The sequence below is a fragment of the Nyctereutes procyonoides genome, unplaced genomic scaffold (genome assembly GCF_905146905.1).
Source record: "Nyctereutes procyonoides isolate TBG_1078 unplaced genomic scaffold, NYPRO_anot_genome, whole genome shotgun sequence".
NCBI lineage: Eukaryota > Metazoa > Chordata > Mammalia > Carnivora > Canidae > Nyctereutes > Nyctereutes procyonoides.
In genome coordinates this window covers 9,897,599-9,922,097 of record NW_026575128.1, presented here as the reverse complement: position 1 = coordinate 9,922,097, position 24,499 = coordinate 9,897,599, and the positions used below count along the sequence as shown (strand labels likewise).

General features: G+C 35.9%; 1 protein-coding gene across 3 annotated transcripts in view; it reads right to left on the bottom strand.

The window, feature by feature from the left end:
* The window catches only part of EPS15 (epidermal growth factor receptor pathway substrate 15), a 140,936-nt gene that overhangs the window by 12,903 nt on the left and 103,534 nt on the right, over nucleotides 1-24,499 (bottom strand). For all 3 annotated transcript variants that reach the window (XM_055341670.1, XM_055341669.1, XM_055341668.1), the window contains 5 exons: nucleotides 23,315-23,431; nucleotides 22,943-23,033; nucleotides 19,282-19,317; nucleotides 18,266-18,402; nucleotides 13,889-13,958 (listed from right to left, as the gene is read on the bottom strand). In XM_055341670.1, the coding sequence (XP_055197645.1) occupies nucleotides 13,889-13,958; nucleotides 18,266-18,402; nucleotides 19,282-19,317; nucleotides 22,943-23,033; nucleotides 23,315-23,431 (451 nt within the window). The remainder of the gene's footprint in view (nucleotides 1-13,888; nucleotides 13,959-18,265; nucleotides 18,403-19,281; nucleotides 19,318-22,942; nucleotides 23,034-23,314; nucleotides 23,432-24,499) is intronic.

The window sequence follows — 24,499 nt, the reverse complement described above, 5'->3', positions numbered from 1 at the left end:
TGGAAACAGAGAAAATTAGAGACAAAACATGAAAGAAAGCAGACACTAAGAATAATAAAACACATGAACATCCATGTGCTTAGCCTGAGTCATTGCCTGTAAAAAATGAAGACCTACTTGGCATTTTACTACCTTTAGAGTCAAAGATGCTCTGGGAAGACCACAAATTCCATTCTATATCCTCAGGATGCTATAAGGTTTTAATTAAGAGTTGGAAAGATTCTGCACTTCCTCAGTTAGCAGTAAAATATTCCACGCAAAAAATCTTCTGGCACAAGAACTAATCTCATCTATAATGAAGTGGAAAAAACTTTTAAAAGACAAAATAAAGTATATGTAGAAACTGAGTAACCTGCATTTGCTTTCTTTAGTATTCTTTTAGTCTACGATGTGTCTACGCACAAGGAGTAAATGCTAGAAAACCCTACTATGAGTCAAAATATTAAAAATAGCTGAAGTCCATCTCTATCATAATCACTAAATTTTAGTAATAGGAGTGATTTATCATTTAATTTTTAAGAACAAAAACTTAACCTTAGGTTTTTAGTTTATTTTTGAAAGGTTATCTTTTTTCTGTTCTGTGAGATTAATCTTTTTTTTTTTTTTTTTCCTGGCTAACCACTGTATTTCTTGATGAAAAAGAACAGGAATATAGGGGTATGAGTAAAGAGGGCAAAAGTCCTGTTTGTGACCTTAGGAATATAATACCATCTCTCTAAATCTCAGTGATTTCCAGAGGTTGGGATTTTATTTTTATTAAACTAAATAAATACATTAAAAAAACAACATACGTACATAAATCAGTGGGAGGAGGGGAAGGAGACAGATTTACTTAGGTTAAAAAAAAACTAAAAAAAAGAGTACATTGTTCATTTCACAAACAAAAGGATTTAAAAACTAAAAATAAGAGAAAATAATCTTAGACTGAAAGAATCCTTTCCAGGAAGAGAGCTGGCAACAATTCTCATTCTCATTCTCTCTCTCTCATCCCTATTTGACTTGGAACTATCAAAGAGTATATTATAAGTAACATTAACCAGGATTTAAAACCATTAAACAAAAAGTAGTAGTGGTAATAGTAATAGCAGCTACCATTTACTGCAATAGGTAACACAATAAATACTTTAACATAGATTATGTCATTTCATCTACCCAACAAACCCATTAAGTATAATTATTAACCTCATTTTATTGTTTAGGAAATGGAGCCTAAGAAAACCTAAGGAATTAGCAATTTTACCTGAGTAAGTTCAGGCAGTTGGCCTTAAGCACCCATGTCCTAATAATGACAACCTCTTCTAGGCTGTTTATGTTCCAACCAATTCAAAATCTTATGATAGGGGATCCCTGGGTGGCGCAGCGGTTTGGCGCCTGCCTTTGGCCCAGGGCGCGATCCTGGAGACCCGGGATCGAATCCCACATCGGGCTCCCGGTGCATGGAGCCTGCTTCTCCCTCTGCCTGTGTCTCTGCCTCTCTCTCTCTCTGTGACTATCATAAATAAATAAATAAATAAAAATTAAAAAAAAATTAAAAAAACAAAAAACAAAAAAAAAAAAAACCCAAAATCTTATGATAATGTAGTAGTTGGAAACAAATCATTTATTCATTTCTTCAGCATTCAACTAATGAGACTCTGCTATGTCCCAGAAGCTTTGTGGTGGGAAAGTAGGGCTACAACTTAGGATGACTCCCAAATCTATGCTTGGGCAACTGCGTAGATGGTAATATTATTAACAGAGATGGGATATCCAGAAGATGTTTAGTACTGTTTTATACTTCATAAGGTGGCAACTTTACTTTCAGATATACACCTGTGACGCATGAAGTAAAAGACCATTAAATATATATAAATATAATATAGATACTATATTAAACATTGTATTAACTAATATAAATAATATATACATAACAAAATTATACCCACACATATGTGTGGAACACAGGGCTCGCGACTTTGATTTGTGGTTAGTAACATGATCAGATGTTAAGAAAGACAATTTTGACAGTCATGTAGATGATGGATTGGCAGGTAAAGAAATGAAGGCGATTTAACATCACAGTCCAGGTAAAACAAAATGGGGGTCCAAATGAGGCTGAGCAAAAGGAGAAACAATCAGGGTCTGTTTGGGGGTAAAACAACAGGACTTGGCAATGTATTGGAGATGAGGAATGAGAAGTCTAAGATGACTAAGAGTATCATTACTATAGAAAGTAGAAATACTATTACATTACTAATTGTATACTAATACTAATTGGAAAAGATGATTATTTCAATTTTAAGTATTGTTGCACTTGGCACCTAAGGGGAAATATCCAGCAGGTAACTTGAAGGTAATGGAGGCTCAGGAGAGAGTTCAATACTGGAAGACTAAATCTAGGAGTCATTAGGAAACAGGACAGAACTGGACATGACCACCGTAAGAAGTGTGTACTGTGAGAACAGCAGAAGCACCAGGCTCATACATAACTAAAAAGATAACCTTTACTCTTCAGTTTTTTCTCCAAGACACTGAGATTATTCTCTTGCTTCATTTGAATAAAGGAGACATCTGTCCCAGATACCTTCTGAGAGCAAGCTGTCCCGAGGGAATAGAGACCAGGGCAACAGGAAAATCTTTTAGTTCTTAAGGTGTGGCCCATGGAGCCCAGAGGTCCCCAAGACCTCTTTAGGGAGATCTGTACGGTTAAAACTATTTTCAGAATATGAAGATGTTATTTATATTTCTTAATGTGTTGATATTTGCAACAACGTAGATAAATCTGCTGGTGTCTTAATGGGTATCAAGGCAGTAGCATCAAATTGGTTGGTAACCATTAAATCTCTCACCATCACAAACTTGGGGGGGGCAGTTGTGCTTAAAAATATCTGTCCTTGATGAATAATAAAAATTATTAAGTTTTAATAAATCATGATCCTTAGGTACATATATTCTTTTTTTAAGATTTATTTATTTGAGAGAGAATGAGAATCTCAAGCAGACTGTGCTGAGTGCAGAGCCCCACTCAGGGCTCAGTCTCACGACTCTGAGGATGAAGACCTGAGCCAAAACCAAGAGTTGGATGCTTAACTGATTGAGCCACCCAGGTGCCCTTTGGTACACAGCTTTTTAAAATTCTGAGTAAAGGGGATTTTACTGTGGTTTGTGGAAACAGAGAAAATTAGAGGGAAAAGGAGTTGGCTCTTTTCACTAGAGGGAACTAAAAAATCTGCTTCATGGTGTGGCTCAGTGGTTTAGTGCCTGCCTTCAGCTCTGGAGTGATCCTGGAGTCCCGGGATTGAGTCCCACATCAGGCTCCCTGTGGAGCCTGCTTCTCCCTCTGCCTGTCTCTGTGTCTCTCATGAATGAATAAAATCTTAAAAAATAATAAATAAATAAAATTCTGAGTAACAAGATCAGAAATACACACAAGGCACCTCTGCTGAGTACAAAGTATGATGGTTATCTGGAGGAAAAGCACTTGTATGATGGTGTGAGAAACAAGTTGAACTAGCTGCTTTTTTCATGGAATGCCCTTTTCAAAACTTGAAAGAAATAACAGATAAACAATGGTTATTCAGATTTGTGTATTTGGTGGCATTTCTTCCAAAATAAATAGTGAGGATGTCACTTTAAGGAAAACAACTGACAGTATTGGTTGCAGATGATAAAAATTCAAGCTTTCAAGTGAAAATGAGAATCTTAGAAAGCTCTATCTGCCCCCTAATCTTAACCTTATACCAATACTTAAAGACTCTGATAAGATGAATGGTAATATTAATAAGTATAATTTAAAAAATATTTACAATGAAATGTGTCAGCATTTGGAAGATATGTATAACTTAGTGAACCAATATTTCCCAAGTGATCAATGCAAGTTACAAAATCATATATAGGTAAAAGATTCAAAGTGTAAGAAAGAGGGCAGCCCCAGTGGCTCAGTGGTTTAGCACCGCCTTCAGCCCAGGGCGTGATCCTAGAGATCCGGGATCAAGTCCCACATCAGGCTCCCTGCATGGAGCCTGCTTCTCCCTCTGCCTGTGTCTCTGCCTCACTCTCTCTCTGTCTCTGTGTTCCTCATGAATAAATAAAATCTTTAAAAAACAAAAAAAAAAAAGTATAAGACCAATGGATTTTAATGTAACAGAGCATGAAAAGGACATTGATATGGTTTCATGTACCACATTGCAACTAACATTAAAGAAACTAAAATATGTGAAATCTGGTATAGTATCAAAGAAGAATATCCATAATTACCTAAAAAGGTTATTGAAATACCCCTCCTTTTTCCAACTACATATCTGCGTGCAAGCAGATCTTTTTCATCTCACATACTTCAAGCAAAACAATATAGTGCAGCAGATAGAATGCAGAAGTAGATAGGAGAATCCAGCTGTCTTCTGTTAAGGCAGACATTTAAAGGGCTTTGCAAAAATGTATGAACATTGCTACTTTTGTCACAATTTTCTTTTGGTTTGGAGTTATTTTTCTTAAAGATATATGTTATTTATATTAATATGTAATGGGTTTATTATTATTGCTGTTAAATGACTTAGAATTTTTTTAATCTCTCAGTTTCAATTTCTAATATAGTAGATACTGATAGATATAACCCGTATAAACAAAAGCTCTTTGAGAGTCTTCATTAACTTTTAAAAATGTAAAGGGGTCCTCAGACCAAAAAGCTGCTATACTTCATGATTTCTAAAGGTTACTGCTTATGATTATTTCAAATAACCTATTTCTTTCCTACTTATTTTTGTTGTTGTTGAAACAAGGGCACGGTAAGGTTGAAGTCTGGAATTATCTCCATCTACTCCCAAGAATCTTTCATGGATTTTCTACAAGTTTCTTACTAAAATGCTTTAATATTTTTTTTAACATTTTTCATCTGATTATATTCCCTGTGTTCCCAGCACCCTTTTATATAAAACGTTTGGGTTCCCAAGGATTTTTTTTTTTCATTTACATAGTAGATAAGTAAAGAGGCAGAATAACACAGAGGAAAATCAATGGGCATGGATTGAGAAGCAAACTGATGTGTGGCTGGGGCTTAGCTTTTCCTTCCACATATTAGGAAATCAGGCTTGATAATAGTTTTCAAATCTTAAATGAAATTCCAAAATATGAAACAAATAAATGGGGTTTTAAAAATTAACTCTAAAATAATTTTAAGATTTATTTATTAGAGAGACTGGGGGGGGGGAGGGGCAGAGGGAAAGGAGAGAGAGAGAGAGAGAGAGAGAGAGAGAGAATGAATCCTCAAGCAGATTCCCTCTGCTGAACTTGGGAGCCCAACACACAGAGCTCAATTCCTGGACCCTGATATCATGACCTGAACTGAAACCAAGAGCTAGCTGCCCAAATGACTGAGCCACCTAAGCTCAACTGTAAAATCATTTTAAGTTCAAATCTATAATTTTACTTATCACAATGACAGTGAAAACCAAGAAGCAATTTTGATTAACACAAATGTTTAAAGTCAGGAGTTGAACTTATTTCTATAGTTGGTTTTAGTTGCTCTATTTGAAAAACAATTCACCCGCCCCCCGAAAGAAATAAATAAAGAAAGAAAGACCAATTCACCCAAGAAGTAGTTATATAAATTTTTAAATAAGAGTCTTGCAATCTCAAAGTAATTTAAAATAATTTTTATCCAGAGGTTTGCACAAAAACCACTTAACCTGATAGTACTTTAAAGCACCAATGCACTATGTTAATATGGTTTGTAACATTTATGAATGCATATATTTAATTAACTTGCAGTTTTTAAAAATTAAAGCATTTAAAAATATGAAACAATAATTTGCCAAATCTCTGATGACCTCTTTGGAGGTTAGTTTTGTGAAAAATGATAAGAAAACTCTGGCCCATAGCATGTCTAAGATTCCTACCAGCTGTAACAAAGGCAGCAATGTTAAGTTTGACAGGAAAAAAATCTGTGGCATTACCTCAATACCATTTTAATATTGTCAGGATTGGATATGAAGATAAGGCAAAGGCACCATAATAAAGTGGCTAATAAAATGAGCTCTGAAGTAAGACATGGACTGGACACTGAGCATGGCAACAACTACTGCAGCCTTGGGCAAACTGCTTGATCTAAGCCTCATTTTCCTCATCCTTAAAATGAGAACAGTACCTGTCCCTATAACCACTGTAAAGATTAAATGAGGAAAATGCAAAAAACAAAGTTTAGATGACCTTATGTGTATGAAAGAAAAGAAAAGAAAAGAAAAGAAAAAAAGAAAGAAAAGAAAAGAAAAAAGAAAAGAAAAGAAAAGAAAAGTTCAGATCTCTGGTATTTTGGAGTCTGTGGAAGGTCTATGCAACTGAGTCCAACACAACTAATATGTAGCCCACTCAACTCAAAAGAATTTTGGTGGGGGAGGGGTGCCTGGGTGGCTCAGTTGGTTGAGTGACTGACTCTTGGTTTCAGCTCAGGTCATGATCTTAAGGTCATGAGATCCAGCCCCATATGGGGCTCTGCACTCAGCAGGGAGTCCATTTGAAGAGTCTCTTCCTCTGCTCCTCCCCCCAACCTGGGCTTGTGCAAGCACTCTTTCTAATAAATAAATAAATCTTTTAAAAAAAAGTTTTTGGTTCTAAGATTCTCATTCAAATCAACACATAAGCTAGATGGCAGACTAGAAAGATATAAGTTCTCATTTGTATGTAAGGATGGTTTAACTACAAAAATCATCAATATAATACATCCCATTAAGAATAAAGAAAAGACCCCATATAATCCTCTTAATTGATGCAGAAAAAACATGGGACAAAACTCAACATCCTTTCATGATAAAAAACACTTGGCAAACTAGAAAAAAGAAGAAAACTACTTCAACATAGTAAAGGCCATATATGAAAAGCCAACAGTGAACATCATATTTAACGGTGAGAGATTGAAATTTTTTTTCTATCAGTAACAAGACAAGGACGCCCACTTTTACCACTTCAATTCATCAGAGAAGTCCTAGCCGGAGTAACTAGGCGAGGAAAAAAAAAGGCATCTAAATTGGAAAGAAAGAAGTAAAATTATCTCTGTTGCATACAACATGATCTCATTGTAGTAAACTATAAAATTCCACAAAAAAGCCTGTTTAGAATAAAATGAATTCAGTAAAGTAAGAGGATACAAAAATCAATGCACAAAAAGCCATAGCATTTCTATATACTAATAATGAACAATCTGAAAAGGAAATTAAGAAAACAAATTCATTTACAATAGCATGAAAAAAGAATAAAATACTCAGGAATTAACCAAGGAAGGCATGTATGCTGACAACTACAAAACATTCTGAAAGAAATTAAAAAGATACAATTAAATGGGAAGATACCCCACTTCATGGATTGGAAAATGTTAAGATGTTAATACTAACCAAAGCAATCTACAGATTCAAAGCAATCCCTATCAAAATCCCAATGGCTTATTTTTTTTTTTTTTGCAGAAATAGAAAATTCATCCTAAAATTCATATGTAATCTCAAGGGAACCCCAACAGCCAAAACAATCTTGAAAAAGAGTAACAAGGTTATAGGTATCAAAGTTACTGATTTCAAAATCTATTGTAAAGTTACAGTAACCAGTGTGGTACTGGCATTAAGACAGATATTTACACCAGTGGAATAGAAGAGAGAGTCCAGAAATAAACCCTTGCGTATATAGTCAAATGATTTTCTACAAGAATGCCAAGACCACTCAGTGGGGAAAAGTCAAGTCCTTTCAACAAATGGTGCTGGGAAAACTGAAAATCCACTCTAAAAGATGAAGTTGGATTCTTACCTTACAACAAATACAAATATTAACTCAAAATGCATCACAGACCTAAATGTAAGACCTAAAGCTATAAAATTCTTAGAAGAAGGAAACAGGGAACTTTTATGACATTGGATTTACTTATATTATTTTGGAATGACACTAAAAAGCACAGGCAAAAAAAGAAAAAGTAGATAAGATGGACTTACTGAAATTAAAGTTTTGTGTACCAATGAACAGTATCAACAGAATGAAAAGGCAACAATGGGAGAAAATATTTGCAAATCATACATTTCATAAGGGGTTAATATTCAGAGTAAATAAAGAAACCCTACAACTCAACAACAAAAAAGTAAACAACTGATTGAAAAATGGGCAAAGTATTAAATATTTCTCCAAAGAAGATACATGGCCAGTAAGCATATGAAAAGATGCTCATATGAAACATCACTAGTCATTAGGGAAATGCAAATCAAATAAGTAAGATGCCACTTCACACCTGTTAAAGTGACTATTATCAAAAAACCAGAAAGTAGTAAGTGCTAGCGATGATATAGAGAAATTAGAACTCTTGTCCAGGGGATCCCTGGGTGGCTTAGCGGTTTGGAGCCTGCCTTCAGCCCAGGGCATGATCCTGGAGTCCCAGGATCGAGTCCCGCATTGGGCTCCCTGCATGGAGCCTGCTTCTCCCTCTGCCTGTGTCTTTGCCTCTCTCTCTCTCTCTGTGTCTCTCATGAATAAATAAATAAATAAAATCTTAAAAAAAAAAAAAAAGAACCCTTGTCCACTATTGGTGGGAATGTAAAATGGGATGGCTGCTCTGGAAAACAGTATGGTGGTTTCTCAAAAAATTAAAAATAGAATTACCATATGATTCAACAATTCCACTTCTGGGTATAGATCCCAAAAGAACTGAAACCAGGGACGTGAACAGGTATACACTATTCACAAAAGCCAAAAATGTGGAAACAACCTGAACATTTACTGATGGATAAATAAACAAAATGTGGTATATATATACAACAATAGAGTAATATTCAGTCTTAAAAAGGAAGGATATTCTGATACATGCTACAATATGGATGAATCTTGAGGACATAATTCCATGTAAAATAAGCCAGTCACAAAATCAAAAATACTATACGATTCCACTTATGAGGTATGCAGAGAATTCAGATTCATAAACACAAAAAGTAAATGGTTGTCAGGGACTAGTGGGAGGTGGTAATGAAGAGTTCTTATTTAATAGATACAGAGTTTCCATTTCAAAAGAAAAAGTTCTGAAGATGAAGGTTGTGATGGTTGCACAACAGTGTGATGGTACTTAATACCAATGAATTATATACTTAAAAATGATTAAAATGGTAAATGTTATGTACATCTCAGCACAAAAAGAACCCATTATCAGGAAAACGTTGTTAAACAATCCCTTGCCCCCCATTCCCATCCTATATGATCTGTGAGAAGAGTAACTGATTCATCATTCCAGTAACATTATGGCCCAGGCACAGTTTAAGGTTCTCTGGATACACCAGTGAATACAAAGATCCAAATTCCCTGGAGCTTAAAATCTAGTGGCAGGAGGAGAAAGATGAGAAAGAAAGAAAAAAAAAAGTAATTTATACAGCTTGTGGAAAAGTAGTAAGTCATAATGAAAGATTAGAGAATAGTAAGGGAGGAGTGCTGGGCTAGGCGGTGGTAGTTATAAATGTTAAATAGGATGGCCACAATGTGCCCACTGACAAGGTGACATATGGCAAAAATTTATTAAAGGTAATGTAGATCATCATGTGGATATATAGGCAAAGATCATCCCAGGAATAAGGAACAGCTAAAAGCAAAGGGCCAAAGAAATTGGCCTGTTGTTTGAGCAACACCAAGAAGGCCAGCATTGCTGGAGCAGAGTGAGTAAAGGGAATAACGATAAAGTATATTGTTAGGGAAGTATAGGCCATTGTAAATCTTTTGCTGGATGTAATCTGAAGGAAGAGCCAGTAGGATTCCTTGGCAGATTAGGGATAAAGAGATGAAGAACCAAGGATAACTCTTAAGGTTTTAGGTCTTGGCAACATTAAAGATGAAATTACCATGAGTTGAGATGGGGTAAGCTACAAGAGAAGCAAGTTGGGAGTGGAAGACTAGATGTTCTTTGTTAGCTCTATCAGATATTCAAGTAGAGATATTAGTAGGTAGTTAGAAATAGGGGTTTAGAGTTCAGGAAAAAAAGATGTGGCTAGTGATCTAAATCAACAAATATACAGTATGTGAAGCCATGAAATCAGGTAAGATCCCCAAAGGAATACACAGAGATAAGAAAAGAGGTCCATGGGATCCCTGGGTGGCGCAGCAGTTTAGCGCCTGCCTTTGGCCCAGGGCGCGATCCTGGAGACCCGGGATCGAGTCCCACGTCGGGCTCCCGGTGCATGGAGCCTGCTTCTCCCTCTGCCTAAGTCTCTGCCTCTCTCTCTCTCTGTGGGACTATCATAAATAAATAAATAAATAAATTAATTAATTAATTAATTAAATAAATAAATAAATAAGTCGGTCTGTCCGTCCGTCCAGAGTCTAAGACCTAGAGTAATACAACATAAAAAAATTGGGGGAGAAAGAAAAAATAAGCAAAAGAGACAGAAGGAACGACCAAAGAGGTCAGTGGAAAACCAGAGACCTCATCTGAATGTGGGTTCACCTATTACTCTTTTTTAACCTTGTGAAATGGTTTCATTTCTCCATGTTTTGATTTTCCTTGTCTGTCCAATAAACATAATACCAATTACCTCATATAGTTGCTGTGAGATTTAAGGGAGACCAAGCATGGGAAAATGGTTAGCACATGTAATGCTGTAACTGCAACAGTGCAATAAATGGTATCTATTATTATGATGATGATTAACAACAATGTATGTTGGTTCCCTTCCAGACTATTATAATCATTTATTCTAACACTTTATAGAAAATTAGTAAGGAAGTGGAACTGAAAGAGAAGACCAAGACCAATTAATATTTAATCTATGACATTAGCTTTAACCTTATGATTTCTCTATCTATAAATAAGCTTCACCAAAATAGCTGTTTTTTCTTGGAAAGCCCAATGTCCATGGGCTGATGAATGGATAAAGAAGATATGGTATATATGTACAATGGAATGTTACTCAGCTATCAAAAATAATGAAATCCTGCCATTTGCAATGACATGGACAAAGCTAGAGTGTATTATGCTAAGTGAAACAAATCGGTCAGAGAAAGAAAAATACCATATAATTTCACTCACATGTGGATTTTTTTTAAAGATTTTATTTATTTATGCATGAGAGACAGAGAGAGAGAGAGAGAGAGAGAGAGAGAGAGAGAGAGAGGCAGAGACACAGGTAGAAGGAGAAGCAGGCTCCACGCAAGGAGCCCGATATGGGACTTGATCCTGGGACTTCAGGATCATGCCCTGGGCCGAAGGCAGGCGCAAACCCGCTGAGCCACTCAGGGATCCCCTCATATGTGGAACTTAAGAAAGAAAACTGATGAACCTATGAGAAGGAGGCAAAGAAAAAAAGGAGAGAGAGAAACAAACCATAAGGGACTCCTGAGTTGATGAAGGGAGGGGGTGGGGGATGGGCTAGAAGAGTGATGGGTATTAAGGAGAGCACTTGTGATGAGTACTGGGTGTTGTTTGTAAGTGATGAATCACTGAATTTTACTCTAAAACTAATACTGCACTGTATGTAACTAACAGAATTTAAAAATGTATATATCCATTTTTCCTTGAACATGCCCTGCCTCCTCCATTCCTTGCTCATATTGGCTCTTTTCGCTTTATATACTCTTTCTATCTACTTATTACTAAAATCCTAGCCCACTCTTTCAAGGTACACCACAAAGGCTACCTTTTGCTTTGAAGCCATTCATAACTTACCCTACATGGAGATGATCTCCCTTTCTTTTCCTTTAAATTTTTGCCACTTTAATGAACTTCCATGGCACTTACTATTGCAGTCAAGAGATAATTACAGTTGACCCTTGAACAACAATGGGTTTGAAGTATGTGGATTCACTTATATGCAGATTTTTCTCAATAAATGAAGTACAGTACTGTCAATGTATTTTCCTTATGATTTTCTCAATAATGTTTTCTTTTCTCCAGCTTTATTGTAAGAATACATTGTAACATACAAAATATGTGCTAATAGACTGTTTATGCTATTGGTAAGGCTGCCAGTCAACAGAATGCTATGAGTAAAGGTTTTGCAGAGTAAAAGGTTTATGCAGACTTACAACTGCATGTGAGGGGAGGGTCAGCATCCCTAACCCTCATATTGTTCAAGAGTCACCTATATAAATATATTAACTTTTCATTTTACCTTCTTAGGTTATCCTTTTTTTTTTTTTTTAAGATTTTGTTTATTTATTCATGAGAGAGACACAGAGAGAGAGGCAGAGACACAGGCAGATAGAGAAGCAGGCTCCATGCAGGGAGCTGATGTGGGACCTGATCCCGGGACTCCAGGATCATGCCCTGGGCTGAAGGCAGGTGCCAAACCGCTGAGCCACCCAGGAATCCCCTAGGTTATCCTTTCTAATCATACAATATCCCTAGCAATATATTAATTCATCAGTTTGATAATGAGAGTCTAAAAAAAAGCACATGTATTTTTAAAATATATTAATTTAACCACTATTAACTACAATATGCCTTTTAGAAACCTTATTGCTGTTATTCTAAGTTTTGGCTTATATCAATACCCAGCACTACATTACATCTTGTTTTCTACATATCTGCTTTTTACATTCAATTCCTTTTTGTTACTCATGCTGGAAGTTAAATTTTTTTTTTTAAGATTTTATTTATTTATTCATGAGAGACACAGAAAAAGAGGAAGAGACATAGGCAGAGGGAGAAGCAGGCTCCCTGCGGGAAGCCCAATGTGGGACTCAGTCCCAGGACCCTGGAATCACACCCTGAGCCAAAGGCAGACACTCAACCACTGAGCCACCCAGGCGTCCTGAAAGTTAAATTTCAACCTGAAAATAATGTACACTGCTAAATCTCATCTTGTTTTAATTTGTACAATACCAGAAATTGTGAATGCATTTCTACTAATCTTTCTTTATGCTCATAATCCTCAACTTATCACATCAGCAAATTTGTGTACTGAATAACTCACCTTATTTTTATCTGGAAAAATAAGGAATCCTATTCAGCATGATACTTGAGGTATTTACATGTTTGAGTCCACTTTCCTTTAATTCCCTGCTCTCCTACACAATAGTTGATCTGTTTTATTTTTAAATGAACAGTGAGAAAGTTACAGAAGCTTTTAGACTGCCAGACTTAGGTTTGAATCTTGGCTTCACCTGGTTCAACTCTAGTAAAATGTATAATCTTCATCAAGTTACTTAAAGTTCTGGTCTTCACTTTCCTGATCTTTAAAATGGAAATATCACTTAAAAGGATAAATGGAAAATTAGATGCCATAAATACAGCATGAAGATTGGATAGTAACATTTCCCTTTTCTCTGTATTATTAAAAGATTTTACCCACTATTTGTAAAGCTATTATCATTACATACTGGAAGCAATTAATTTTTAAGTTTAGGCCAAGATCCAAATGAGTCATTGCTGACTTTGAAATTGCCAAACACGGTCTTTTATTGGTTTTACTGGCTAGAGTACATATTCTAGTAAGATTTTTTTTTTAAATTAAGTATAGCTGACATACAATGTTATATATTAGTTTCAGGTGTACAACATAATGTTTGGCAAGTTTACACGTTATGCTATGCTCACTGTGAGCATAGCTACCTTCTGTTACTGTACAACACTATTTTATAATACCGCTGGCTATATTTCCTATGCTGTACATTTTATTCCCATGATTTATTTATTCCATAACTGGAAGCTTGTCTCCCACTCCCCTCTAGTAATAACATAAATAAATAATAAATGAGATAAATGAATAAGAAAAGTAGAAAGTGATATGCTCACACTTGTCATCATTACTACTGGTAGATTACGACTGGCTATAACCATGCAATAGTTTTAAAGCCTTACATAAGTAAGTAGGACAGATATATTTGGAGACCCCCCCCCACCAAAATAAAAGCCTAAAGAAAATGGTACTATTTACTGCTCAAAGAAATTGATCAATTATTTCTTTACCTGAATCACTTGCTGCAACAACAACTGTTCCACCAGGAGCAAAAGGATCATTGTGCTTCAATGTTTCTACCTAAACAAATAACACAAAATCATGACTAAGAGAGGCAATGTTTCCTAGCTGAAACCTCATGGTCACAGCAAAATAAAAATATTCTTTACAAGCTCTTAATTAAGAAATACACGCCACTAAAAATATTAGTATATGTTGTCGAAGCCAGAACAAGAAGCCATTAAAATAAATAGATAGATAGATAGATAGATAGATGAAAGAAAGAAAGAAAGAAAGAAAGAAAGAAAGAAAGAAAGAAAGACAAAGTATTAGGAATGTTTCCCCTTACTGATTTGCAATTTCATTAAACTGAAATGACGCAAAATTTTCTAAGCTTTTATTGAATAATATAATATCCATTCAAAATGGTATATGAAACGTGCGGGTTAACAAGTAACTATCAAATGAACACCTATGTAATCACCTTCCAAGAAACTGCAAACACCTGAGAAGTCTTCATGTGTCCCTCTCCCAAGCACAATCTCATCCCTCTTCTGTAGAGGTAATTATTACCCTGACTTTGGTGGTATTCATCTCTTTTCTTCATTATGTTACTAATAGTACAAATATACACTATTTTAACTTTTTATATTGAAGTCATTTTAGATGTCTAAAACAGTTGTAAAGAAAATACAGAGAGTTCCCATATGTCTTTCACCCAGATTCCTCTGATGTTATTAATACTTCATATAATCATGGTACATCTATTAAAACTAAGGATTTAACACTGGTACAAAACTATAAACTATAGACTTTATTTGGATTTCACCAGCTTTTCCATTAAGGTCCTTCTCCTATTCCAGGATGACATGTTGCATTTAGGATGTATACTATTCTAACTCTTAAATATTCTAGTACTTAATATCAGAAAATGCTATATTTATTTTGTAATTGTTATCTAAAAATAATTGTAGCATTCTGCCCAGCAGAGGAACACATATATGTGCTCCCAAGAAAGGGCAGGGAAAGGAAGGAATGAAGGGAGGGGGTAAAGGAGGGAAACCAGAGAGAGGGAGCTCTGCTAGAAAGATCTTGCTACTTTCAATAATAACTAGCCATGTAAGAATCTGGACCAGGTCGCAAGGGTGAGTGGCTACAGAGTGAGGACTTTACCAGAAGTCAGGGATTCCTGCTTTAGAACTGCTTTCCTAACTTATTTTGGTTTTTAATCATAGTCAAACAAATGACATATTTAGGAAGAAAAGTGAACCTTCTCTTTCTGGCATTAAGGCCCTGTTAAGAGGCCAATGAAAGCCTTAGCAGACAGGTGAAAGGGACATGAGAAGGGTTTAGGAACATTTATTTCCGCTGACTCATGATTATCAATGTCATCTGTATTACAGGCTCTATTTCTAATCATTAAGAAACTTGTTATTACAATTGACTGTCAAAGGATATCGCAGAGCTCAAATGATACATTTCCAAATAAAACAAACGTATTTGAAAAGGGAAAAGTATTGCTAACCAGGACTTGCAGTACATTCTCCCTTTATAAAAGAGAATCCATTTAAACTACTAGCAGAAAGAAGTAATTAGCACTAATGAAATTTTTAGAACTGAAGATGATAATACTTATTTTAACTGATGCCAACGATATTATTATAAAACTAGCATACTAGCTTATATTCTAATTATATCTGCTGAATGAATAAAGAGCAATCAAAGAAAAACATTAATGTGGTCTGTAATGCCAGGTAACTTTGCATGGTTCCTAATACTAGAGTCAAAATACCAGTGTGAGAGATAGTCACTGACATAAGTTACCAATTATTTTGCTTTCTTTCTTGACTTTCACGGGGAAAAAAAATCTAACAGGCCTTATTTTTAACAAAAGCTTATAGATTTTATTAGCCATCACAGAAGGAAATAGAAAAAGTAGGCCTACATGAGTGTCAGGTTTAATTTCTATTCCTTCCTCATATACCACCTAAGAGGCCATTGAGACAGCAAGGGGGACAGGATGGACTGCGTAGCCTATGGAGGAACAAGAGGCCATTAAAACTCTCTTTAGGCTATGTTCAGTTTGATAATTAGGCAATTTAGTACACAGAAGTAATTTTCACAACTACGATTCAGATGGTATTTTATAGAAATAATGTACCAACATCCTCCTACAAGGTCACCAAATTTATCACTGAAATTTCCTTCTACATCAGCCATCTACCCCCCACTTTGACTGTATGACTTAGTACCTACACAATGCCACCAGACACTAGCTAGGAGAGTAAGAAATGGCAGTTGTTTTGTTTTGCTTTGGTTTTTTTAATTATGTCCCTCTGAGAGCAGAGATTAGCCTTGAGGGAATAGAAAAGACTTCTGGGGAGATTCAGATCTAGAAACATAATCAGAGGCCTGTTTGAAAAGAAGAAAAATTACAAAACACAAGGGCTCCGTAGTTGGGAAGAATTAAGTTTAAATCTTAGACTACAGGGGTGAAGACCTTAGATTTTGGTCAGATAGACCAAGGTTTGAACTCAGTTCTACCATTTACTATCACTTAACCTCTTTAAGCCTCATTTACTTTATCTTAAAAAAGAGGATAGAAACATGAGCTCATAGGAATAGTGTGAAGATTAAATGGGCAACACATGAACAGAACTTAGCCCCATAACTTAGGTATAGGAAGAGGTGAGATAAACATAGCTATTAATATATTGCCAACTTGGTTTTCTGTTGTTTTTTTTTTTTTTTTCCTGTTCTGTTTTTAATTTTGAAAACAAGAGCAGTCAGCAAGGGCAATCCTGCTTTCACAAACTGGTGAGGAAAGAGAAAAAGTAAATACAACAAATGGTGGAAATTTTTCAAAAGGCAAGAGGAACAGGAGAAACTCGTTTTATTTTTTAAATTAGGAAGAGCTACTTTGGGTTTCTTGCTTTTTTTTTTTTTTTGGTTTCTTGCTCTTTAATGATAATAGCGAAGCATCAGAGACTAGAATAAGGTAAAAGGAAAAGAAATAATTCAGGTTACAGCCAATTTTAGAAGAATTTGGCAAATCGGTCCATACTGCAAACTAAGTGTTGTAGAAAAATAGTATCCAGTAGCCTGTGGAAACCACAAATATTTAGTTACAAAGGCACTTGCTCACTTTTACACCAATGGAAAATACTAGTTGTTGGCCAAATAGTTCTTTAATTGCTTTCTTTCTTTCTTTCTTTCTTTCTTTCTTTCTTTCTTTCTTTCTTTCTTTCTTTCTTTTTTGTTTCTTACTGCACTCAGTAAAGAATATCAAAATCTACTAACTTTAATAGAATCAATTACTCTTTTAAGAGAATATTCTTTTTTTATTTTTTCCTATCCATGATAGTCACACACACAGAAAGAGAGAGAGAGGCAAAGACACAGGCAGAGGGAGAAACAGGCTCCATGCACTGGGAGCCCGACGTGGGACTCGATCCCGGGTCTCCAGGACCGCGCCCTGGGCCAAAGGCAGGCGCCAAACCACTGTGCCACCCAGGGATCCCTTGAGAGAATATTCTTAATCTAAGATAATTGGAAGACAAAATTTTTGCTTCAAATGCCTGTCAACCAACTGTTCTTTTTTGGGTCTGTTTTACTTATAGATGTGAAACATCCTGCTTAAAAGAATAAACCTCCAAATAAAAAATAAAAACAAAAAAATTCCAAAACCATTCATAATTACTAAAATTGGGTAATGGATACATAGAGGTTTCTTAGACTATTTCATTATATTACTCTATTTTGAGTATGTTTAAATACCCATAATATAAAGATTTTTTATAGCCTCCAGATGTAAGCACTTAGCTGTGTGACCTTGGTTACTTCCCAGTCCCAGTGTCCTTATTGTTAAAATAGGGCTACCAACATCTACCTTGCAAGGTTGTAAAGATTACAAAAGCCTAACAGTGGGAATTTGTATTTCTTTACAAGACTTACATGTATGTGTAACAAAATATGTATAAAATGTGTCTATAAAATAATATAAATGATTTAATCTTCTAAAACATTAATATTATTTTTAGGTTAATTTTCATTATTTCAATAATGCATACTACATGTTTCTGAAAAGCTTTAAGACTGGTTTATGGATTTCCAATCATTTATTTTAAATATCCCAAATGGAATAATATTTGATCTTTATTAAGGATGGACTTGATTTTCAGATAAAATTAGTTATTCCAGCCAATTATAGGGGGGTGATAACACTGTGAAATGCCAGTCTGAACCAAAAACTAGATGAATTGGATGAGACTGAAATTTTTACATAGCCCATCAGAATTAATCTAAAAGAGGATCCTCTCATCACTGTATATTCCAAGAAACTCACTTAGGACGCTTGTTATTTAACAGTTTTTATCCCTCCCACTTACCGATGTATTACTGCTATTGCTGGCTGCACTGAAAGGGTCAGTACTTGAAGTGGCAAAGGGATCAGTAGAAGACTGCTTGAAGAAACAGTCAGATGCAAATGGATCTGAACCTTTGAAAGGATCACCTCCAAATGGATCTAAGAAAATATAGCACATATATGAAAGACTAAAAACTACTACACCAAATTTACTATCACCTGAAAGTATAATTGTCTTAATTAAAAGACATCTTGAACTTCTGCAGGATCTAAATGAGGTGCTTTGCATTACGATTATTGATCATAAAAAATATACAGCTGCACCTAAAATAACTTTAATATTCTTTTTCCTACTTGTTCATCATTCACCCAAAGCACATCAATAATTACAATATTTATTAAACAAGGATTACCTGTATGCTAAGTTTAAATAATTCCTCTAGCTGATGATTCTAATTTTAGGGAAGGAGGAATCACAAATTCCTTTGTGATATTATTAAATATAGTCTTTCACCTAACTAAATTATTTGGAACAGGTCTGGGAAGCATAACAAATGGACACAAGATTTGCTTTATTCTAGTGTAAAATCCCAGGAAAAGAATATCTTATAAAGCCTGACATTTAGTAATTCTTTAAGAGGTTCCCTTTTCCCCCATTCATACATTGCATTCTTAGAAAACAAAATGCTCTAAACACTGTAGTAGCATAGATCGCTATACTCATCTAGTCTTCGGCTAACAAGGAGAAATCAGTCTAAGGATTATTAAAAGTATCAAAATATAAACACTAATGTCATTTTTTTAAAAAGTAAAGCTAATAGTTCACTAAGCAAATTCACAAGAATCTATCACTTTCTCTCTGAAAATGCCAGGCACATACAACATTTTAATGGGGCCTTTATATCAGTTTTAAAAACTGAATAAAAAGGAAGTCCACTTCCTTTAACTAACTTTGATCTCTCATTTCTAAATACAATATAGGTTTATAATTGAGCAGAATCAAATTACAGCTAAGTTGGAGTTCAATGATATACTTACCAATTTTTCCAAAAGGATCATCTTTGAAAGGATCACCTGTGATAAGTAGAAATCACAGTAACAATATTTACTGTTGTGAGACTGTTACTTAAAGGTAACTTTAAACAAGAGCAGTTTCTTAAAGCAAAATCTGTTTCATTAACTCTACCTCAAAGTAGATAAAACACTAAATGCCATGCACCTTTAGGAAACATTTAAAATAATAAAGAGTTAAGGCCTAACACCAAGATACCTCACAAATGAAGCAAATTTTAATTGGAGCCAACTATACTTATGCTTTGATCACAAGATGAGGTTACAGATAGAAGGGAACAGACAGGCACAATAGCAATAACTCTATTAAAAAAATACTCTTCACAAGAATACTGAATGGGTATTACCATCACCACTCTAGAAACAAAGACACTGAGCTCTTTACTACAGTATAAAATAATTCTAGAACTAAAGAGTCCAGAAATAAATCCTTACATTTACAGTCATTGATTTTTGACAAGAATGCCAAGACAATTAATTCCACAGGGAAAACATAATCTTTTCAAGAATAAAGAATAAAGCTAAGGATCCCTGGGTGGCACAGCGGTTTGGTGCCTGTCTTTGGCCCACGGCGCGATCCTGGAGACCCGGGATCGAATCCCACATCGGGCTGCCGGTGCATGGAGCCTGCTTCTCCCTCTGCCTATGTCTCTGCCTCTCTCTCTCTCTCTCTGTGACTATCATAAATAAATTTTTAAAAAAATTAAAAAAAATAAAGCTAGACCCCCATCTCATACTGTATTCTAAAATTAACTAAAAATGGATCAAAGATCTAAATGTAATAGCTAAAATTATAAAACTCTTAGAAGAAAATCTAAGAGTAAATCTTCATGATTTTTGGCTCTTAGACACGACATCAAAAACACAAGTGACTAAATACAGATAAATTGGACTTCATCAAAATTAAGACAACGCAAAATACATGAAAACATTTGCAAATCACATATTTGATAAGGGACTTATATTCAGAATATGTGAAGAACTCTTACAAGTTGACAGTAAAAAGACTAGCAATAAAAATGGGCAAATTATTTGAATAAATATTTCTCCAAAGAAGGAATACAAATGGCCAATCAGCACATGGAAAGACGCTCCACAGAAGATATTTACAAATGATAAATCCAATAAGGGGTTAGTATCCAAAATATATAAAGAACTTGTAAAACTCAACACCCAAAAACCAAATAATCCAATTAAAAAGTGGGCAGGGTCTCCTGGGTGGCTCAGTAGGTTAAGCATTTGACTTTGGCTCAGGTCATGATCTCAGGGTCCTGGGATCAAGGTCCACATCAGACTCCATGCTCAACTGGGGAGTCTGCTTGTCCCTCTGACCCTGCTCATACTCTCTCTCAAATAAATAAAATCTAAAAAAAAAAAAAAAAGTGGGCAAATGACACCAATAGACATTTTTCCAAAGACGATGTACAGACGTTCAACATCACTCATCAGGGAAAAGCATACCAAAACTACAATGAGATACCACCTCACACCTGTCAGAATGGCTAAACTCAACAGCAGAAGAAACAACGGGTATTGATGAGGATGTGGAGAAAGGGGAACCCTCTTGCACTGTGGGTGGGAATGCAAACTGGTGTGGCCAGTCTGGAAACCAGTATGGAGGTTCTTCAAAAAATTAAAAATAAAACCACCCTAGGATCCAGCAATTGCATCAATGGTATTTACCCAAAGAATACAAAAATACTAATTTAAAGGGATACATGCACTCCAATGTTTACAGCAGCATTACCTACAATAGCCAAATTAATGGAAAACCAAATGTTCATCAACTGATGAATGGATACCAAAGACATGGGGTGTGTGTGTGTGCGCGCACACACACACATGTGCATGTAGTGGAATGTTAGCCAACAAAAAAGAATGAAATCTTCTCATCTGCAACAACAAATGAGCTAGAGTATTATGCTAAGAAAATAAGTCAGAGAAAGAAATACTATATGACTTCACTCATAAGTGCAATTTAAGAAAAAAAAAAAAAGACCATGGGGGGAAAAAAAGGCAAGCCAAGAAACATAGTCTTAACTATAGAGAATACACTAATGATAACGAGAGAGGAGTTCTCCTGGGCGGGGGGAGAAAACATGGGTTAAATGCGTGGTGGGGATTAAGGAGGGCATTTGTTGTGCTGAGCACCAGGTGCTGTATGTAAGTGATGATTCACTAAATTCTACACCTGAAACTAATATTACATTGTATGTTAACTAACGGGAATTTATTTATTTTTTTAAAGATTTTATATTTTTTTAAATTAAATTTTTGTTCTAGACTTTTATTTTTAAAGATTTTATTTTTTCATGAGAGACACACACAGAGAGAGAGAGAGACAGACAGAGACACAGGCAGAGGGAGAAGCAGGCTCCATGTAGGGTGCCCGATGTGGGACTTGATCCCAGGTCCCTGCTCACGCCCTGGGCTGAAGGTGGCACGCTAAACCGCTGAGCCACCTGGGCTGCCCAAGATTTTATTTATTTATTCATGAGAGACACACACAGAGAGAAAGAGAGAGGGAGAGACACAGGCAGAGGGAGAAGCAGGCTCCATGTAGGGAGCCTAATGTGGGACTTGATCCTGGGACTCCAGGATCACTCCCTGGGCCGAAGACAGGCGTTAAACCGCTGAGCCACCAGGGATCCCCAACTAACTGGAAGTTAAATAAAACCTTGGAGGAAAAAAAAATAAATAAAACTGTTGTAAACTGACCTATCAGTTTCATAAACTGACTTGGAAATAAATAAAATGCAAAAAGAGCTTTGACACCAGTGGTATTTAACACAGTTTACATGGACACCAGGTATTTCAATTTATTAAACTTTTATTTCTTCAATAACAATATAGGCACCATAACGGCAGGGATCAGGCTTCTAACTGCTATTGATTCCACTGTTTAAAAGCATGATGTGGGGATCCCTGGGTGGCGCAGCGGTTTGGCGCCTGCCTTTGGCCCGGGGCGCGATCCTGGAGACCCGGGATCGAATCCCACGTCGGGCTCCCGGTGCATGGAGCCTGCTTCTCCCTCTGCCTGTGTCTCTGCCTCTCTCTCTCTCTCTCTCTATCATAAATAAATAAAAATTAAAAAAAAAATAAAAGCATGATGTGGGGATCCCTGGGTGGCTCAGCGGTTTAGCGCCAGCCTTTGAACCAGGATGTGATCCTGGAGTCCCAGGAACAAGTCCCGTGTCGGGAACCCTGCATGGAGCCTGCTTCTCCCTCTGCCTGTGTCTCTGCCTCTCTCTCTGTGTTTCTCATGAATAAATAAATAAAATCTTTAAAAAATAAATAAAAGCATGATGTTGGCACATTAGTAAAAAATCGCTGGTTGACCTAAGAGTACTTAATCTCCTCTCCTGGTCCATAATATCTCTTTATTTTGGTCCTTATTCTGAACAAGAAACATGCTCTTAATCAGGGGCTCCTCAGACATAATCAGTGGCTTAGTCCTAGAAGTGAGTTAGTTGCTTGAAGAGGACAAATACCAGCAAATATAACATATGACATCTCTACATCCTCCACTTTTGTTGTAACAAGTAGGATCTCAAAACTGAAGCCCTCATTCTTATATAGTTACATTAAAAAGACTTTTTTGGTAAATCCATAATATAAGAGTACTTACTGCCAACAAAAGGATCAGACTGGAAAAAATCCAAGTTTGTGTCTGCAACTGGATCTGTCAGTGAACTGGATTCTGCATTAAATGGATCGCCCTAAAAGTAATTTTAAATTAAAAAGTATTCTTTTAGGAACCAGTTTTAAGATTCTGAAATAAAATGCTTTGAAAAATATCAATGGATGGTAATATAACAAATATTCCTGTAGTCATAAAGCTCACTTAATACATTTTTCTTTCCTTAGCTTAAAACAGTGTGTAACCCATCTAGGGAAACCAGTAATGAGAACATATACATACGCACACACACACACACACACGTGTGTGTGTATATATATATATATATATATATATATATATATATAAAATTATTTTTACCTCTTTTGAATGTCTGTCAGTATTAAATTCAGGACAAACTTTCTCATTAACAGCTGTAGTCGCCACTTCATTATCATCAGGCACACCAGAAGGCAGTATTTCAGGACTACTTCTTACCTACAAAATATTAATGCTACATGGACTAACTATGTATTTTCTACTCAGCAGAGGAAACTGACAAAGGATAACCAAAAATTACTAAAAATACAAAAGACAAGCAGAATGTATTCATTAAATGAGTTCTCTTAAAATCTTTCTTTGGAAAATTGTATCATCAAGCATCAAAGTCACTCAGGCCACACAATTTAACCACTTAACCACTTCCCTTTGGTCATCTCCCACCTAAGCCTCCAAGTCTTGCTGTTTTACCTCCCACCTCCTCCTCAAATCCATTCCTCTCCATCTTCACTGTCACTATCATCCATTTATAGTATCATCATTCTGATCCAGCTTAACCTTCCAACGCCTTCTTGCCTCCAACATGTGCCCTTTCAAATGACCCTTCTTAGAGTAGCTAAAGGAATAGATCTAAAATACGAATCTGAAAAAAATAAATAAATAAAAATGAAAAAATACTAATCTGATCAGGACTGTTCAGTTAAAGGTCCTTCAATGACTTCCAACAGCTTTCTGGATTTAGATCAGTAGGAAACAGGGCTTAAGAAGTGACAGGGAAGGGCAGCCCGGGGGGCTCAGCGGTTTAGTGCCGCCTTTGGCCCAGGGCGTGATCCTGGAGACCCGGGATCGAGTACCGCATCAGGCTCCCTGCATGGAGCCTGCTTCTCCCTCTGCCTGTGTCTCTGCCTTTCTGTCTCTGTCTCTCATGAATAAATGAATAAAATCTTAAAAAAAAAAAAAAAGAAAGTGTTTTAAGAAGTGACAGGGAAAATCTCCGTATCACCCTATGTCTTTGAAGGATAAACTTTTGATTGCAATGCCTAAATAAAAACCAAGTCTGTTAATTTTATGTCTTTAATGTATTTCAAACTTGTATTCTTTCATCATCCCTCCCATTACTGCTTAAATTTAGGCTAAAACCATCTCACATAGACCATTCCAACAGTCTCTTAACATATCTCTGCGTGTTCAGTCCCACTCTCAAATCCATTTTCTACATTTTTCTAAAAGGTAAGTGCAATTATGTCACGTCTTGCTTAAATTCTTCAATGGCTATTCAGTGCAGTA